Here is a 4,602-nt window from a genome sequence, read left to right as displayed (position 1 = left end):
ACCAGCACGTGGAACATAACTGTTTTTGAACTGTAAATTGACAACCAGCACGTGTAACATTACTGTTTTTGAAACGTAAATTGACAACCATAACATGTAACATTTTTTTATTTGAATTGTTAAATTAACAGTCCGCACGTATCACATAACTTTATCTGAACTGTTTAAATAACACACAATGAATGTAACATAACTGCAAACCACATCCTGATGATAACTGAAGCGTACTAGTAATGTCCACTACGATACCGAACTCTGACCAAGGCGAATGACTTTAATTTCGCGATCGTTTCATTTTCTCGTCTTAGTAAACACAAAGCGAGCTACCTGTTTATTAACTGAGTTTACGTGTCACGGTATTGTGCAGTAAAGTTAATCCGCTACTGCAGAACAATTGAATCAGGACTTTCGGAGGAGCTGTATCCTGTTAACCGGTTAACTACTTTGAAAAACAGTTTCATTACCTATATGTTAAATATTTACCTTAATAATCATGTACAGGCTCATAATTATGTAATGTATACTCGTCAACATATTTAATGCATTACGTGCATATGATCCAGATTTAACACAAAAATTACACGCATGTTAGAATAATTACACCATTCGTAACGTTATTATCTTATGTAAAGGATCCGTCACACCATAACGTCCTGGTCAGCGTTCTATGAAAGTTCTAAGAATGTTTAATCGTTCATTTTTCGAGCGTTCTATGGTCACTTAACGTACAAACTGATGATCAGATATACTCAGCACAGGATTCTTTTCTAAGTATTGTGCCCTATGAGTATGGACAAGATACGTCGATCTTTGTTTAGGATGCTACGTAATGTTAGGGCTCGGTGCCCTGACACGGTTGGCATCATTAAAATGACGGGTCGTAGTTTTTGTCATGACTCGTGTATGGTTAATATTTATAAAATAAATAAGCAGTCACGGATAGTCCGTGATAATTCTTTGTTAGCTACAAATCAATAAGCCATATAACGGTGTTATTTAACCCACTGACGACACAGCCTGACTATAATTTGAATCAGAACGCAGCATGCAGGCAATCCATACTGTCGGGATAATGACTACCTCTCGTAGTACAGACGCCTCATGATACTACCGCTGAGAATCGTCGTCTCAGGATGTCACTCCTACAGTGGCTGTGGTGTACATGTACGACTCTTGTTACCACGGCCTGTTGTGTGTCAACTATGGGCGTCAACTCCACAACTATCGCGATGGAATTGACGGCTAGAATACCAGGCAAATGCCACCTGCAAAATCAGGCCGAAGCAGAAAGTGAAAGGAAACATTCTAAGCAGGAACAAATGAACAATTGGCAAAGAGTTGCTGTTGGAGAGCCCAACTTGATCCGAAACACGCTTAACATAACCTGCGAAGTAGATGGCGGCAAAGGACGGTGGAATTGGACAAGATTTCAGGAAGTGACTGATTCATTTGCTGAAGCGCACAATGGTTTCTATATAGGACTGACCATTGTGTGTTCTGGCAATGGCTCTATAACGATGGAAAGGCCCCACCAGGCAAGACTTCTGTGGTCATTGTCTATACTTGGCTGTTTTATTCATTCCTATAATGTTCTCAATACAGCCATGTTAAACAGACCACAGAACGACCTTAATATTCTTACTTTGGAAAACTGCGTGCTGGTTATTCGACTAAGCGAATTAATGAAAGAGATAAAAAAGCATCACGAACCGGATTGTTTGATAAATCCAAGCCTTGTGTACTACCGTCAACATAACCTGTCGGCCATTCCTGAATGGGATATTAGAATTACGATGAACGATTCCGTCGCTCTGGAACAGCACAAGGAGAAAACATGTCGTTGCCCAGCGTTAAAACACCTAGAACTTTCCGGGCACAATCCAAACAATTTTTCGTACATCGATTCATTTTTTCCAGCACCGCGCTCGCCACCATTATATCCTAATTTGAAGGTTCTCATCTTAACAAGAAACAATCTGATGACAGCTCCGTATCATCTGTATACTGATAAATGGTGGGCTCAGTTCGGCGCTCTTGAAAAGATAGATTTATCTCATAATCGAATCACGTCACTGTCGTTTAGAAAGAAACAACCTGTTATGACCAGTCCGTGGTTGACAGTCGATTTGAGCAATAATTCTATCGAATCCATCACCCTGGGTGAAGTAAAAGGCCTCGATGAGTTTTGGCCTAACTCGCTGTCACTTGCCAACAATCCTTTTGTATGTAACTGTAGCTTGAACGATGTCGTAACATTCCTCAAAAACAGAATGCGTACGAGTCAGCCGCGGAGGTATATTAATGAGATACTTGGTAACAGTATAGAGTGTGTAAACCCTACTAACATGATCGGAATAAAGCTCCTAGACCTTACAAAATACTCCGCGTGTGACAACGAATCTGGACCATCCATGGACTTAGACAAATACATCACAATGATTTGCGGAGTTGTGACAGGACTGGCTCTTCTGATAGTTCTAGTACTGTGGTACAGAAGATGTAAGACCCAGTCGGCCGTCACAGTGTCGTATCAGTCGACGTCGGAAAGTGATGACGATAAAACGTACGACGCGTTCATCTCCTACAGTTCCCTAGACGAGACATGGGTGATGGGAGAACTTTATTCATTCTTGGAGTCGCATGCATTCCATGTATGTCTGCATCACAAGGATTTCATACCAGGCGCGTGCATATCGGAAAACATCATAAATAGTATCGACAAAAGTAGGCACACAATTTTAGTGCTGTCACCCAACTTCCTTGGCAGTGAGTGGTGTCTGTTGGAGTTCCGCAAGGCTTTCCAGCAGTCCCTGGTGGAGAAGACCGGACATTTGATAGTCGTAGTCAAGGAAAGTGTGGATCTCGTGTCACTGGAAAAAGATATGCGACATTTTATAGAAACACATACGTACCTATCTCTCGGCGACAGTCGCTTCTGGGACAAACTCAATCGATCCCTTACTTGACATAGTTATATACTTGATTTCTATTGGAGTGTCGTAAACATAAAAAAACAGACGATTATAGGGTGCGACACTATCTCTAGAATGTAATATTTTTTTAATTTGTATTGATAGTTTTGCAGAAGCATCTGTTGTATGCTTATCTTATATTAACAATGTACCTATGATGTACATGTGTGTTGTTTTGAACTTACAAGTCTAAACCCCTCTGAAATTCGTCTCTTGAGATTATGAATGGAATATCGAACCGGTTGTCACGTCACTTATTTTGAAAATGAAGACCCCCTCACCACCAAACTCTCTGACAAACAGGTATGACAGTGATGAACACCTGTATATACAGCGTTGATGTTATTTATAGTCTGGACAGGTTACGCCTGCTCTTCCAATCACCCGGATTCCCCTCCTATTGTTTCTGGCGATTCAATGTGTATTGTGTTTCGATGTCTCCCAGTTTCCTTGTCTTTCCGTATCGGATGTATTAACTTCAGGTTTTGTCTTCGTAGGCGCTGTGTAATTTTAGTTATAGAGTTGTGTATCTCCCCTAGACCACTGTGGTGGGGAACAAAGAGGTAAGCATTATTAAAATTGGTCGTAAACTTCCTTCACAATTTCAAAATGTGAAAGAAATGAAAAGGTTCATAATACTAACTTCTTCATGCAAAATGAAATCGTGAATATTGCTTGTAATCCGCTCTCTTAGTAGGTATTTTTTTTCTTAAAAAACATATTCATTTCTCATGAAAGCGATTGATTTTGGGATTTTATTTTGCATCATTGTGAGCTTGCTTTTGTACAGAACTTATCAAAATAGATCTTTTAAGTTTTCAAGAAAAATACATTATTGCTTTTATTATGTACCAACCTTTTCAAAAAAAACCTCTCTCGATTGAAAGTAAGCTTACAATCATGATTATTAGTGGGATTGTTATATAACAAGTAAAATGCCTTCAAATTGTCTGAAAGTAAATTTTAAGATATTTCTGGTTCCTGGTTCCGAAATTTTCCCGTCAGAGGTAAGATATCCATGTTTTTACAAAGTGTGTTGTGTGTGAAATAATGTTTTAAGTGAATTTTGATAAATAAATTAAAATTGAAAAAAAAAGTTTAATGAGTCATTGTGATGAGTGTTTTACTGGGAAATTCATTGATGTGATTTGTATACACACGAACAACGTCATAAGGACTGCATCAATGAGCACGTACACTGGGAGAAAACAGGGACATGTTCGCTTAAGCGTAACACACCGGTTCGTCTGTTTTTAAATGTAACATTTTCGGGTATAAATCCTAGCGGATCTGCAAACGTTTAAGCAGGCCTTGTCAGGCTTTGCCAAGGCTCACCTGAAAGCAGCGTCAGATTATTAGGTCCGACCTTATTTCATAAACGAATAACTCTGGTCCAACCGGTTCAACCATATATATATATATATATATTATATGGATACATCATTTTGGCTACAAAATTAGCAAGTTTCCATGTATGGGTAATGCAATGTCATTTTTGATATGATATTTAAGCTGACGAAACGCTGAAAGCAATATTTGAGGCAAAAAATGTTATTTTTAATAACGTCGGGGTGATTTCGTAATTTTAGTCACTAAACAGAGACGCAGTAACCATCAAATTGGCTTTTCC

General features: G+C 39.0%; 1 protein-coding gene across 1 annotated transcript; it reads left to right on the top strand.

Moving 5' to 3' along the window:
• The first annotated feature begins 1,032 nt into the window (after positions 1-1,032).
• On the top strand, positions 1,033-4,031 carry LOC110451356 (protein toll-like). The gene has a single exon (XM_021499325.1). The coding sequence runs from the start codon at positions 1,134-1,136 to the stop codon at positions 2,964-2,966; it is 1,833 nt and encodes a 610-aa protein (XP_021355000.1). The 5' UTR covers positions 1,033-1,133; the 3' UTR covers positions 2,967-4,031.
• The last annotated feature ends 571 nt before the right edge of the window (positions 4,032-4,602 follow it).

This window comes from Mizuhopecten yessoensis, unplaced genomic scaffold (assembly GCF_002113885.1).
Source record: "Mizuhopecten yessoensis strain PY_sf001 unplaced genomic scaffold, ASM211388v2 scaffold5965, whole genome shotgun sequence".
NCBI lineage: Eukaryota > Metazoa > Mollusca > Bivalvia > Pectinida > Pectinidae > Mizuhopecten > Mizuhopecten yessoensis.
This window is presented reverse-complemented; position numbering and strand designations above follow the sequence as displayed.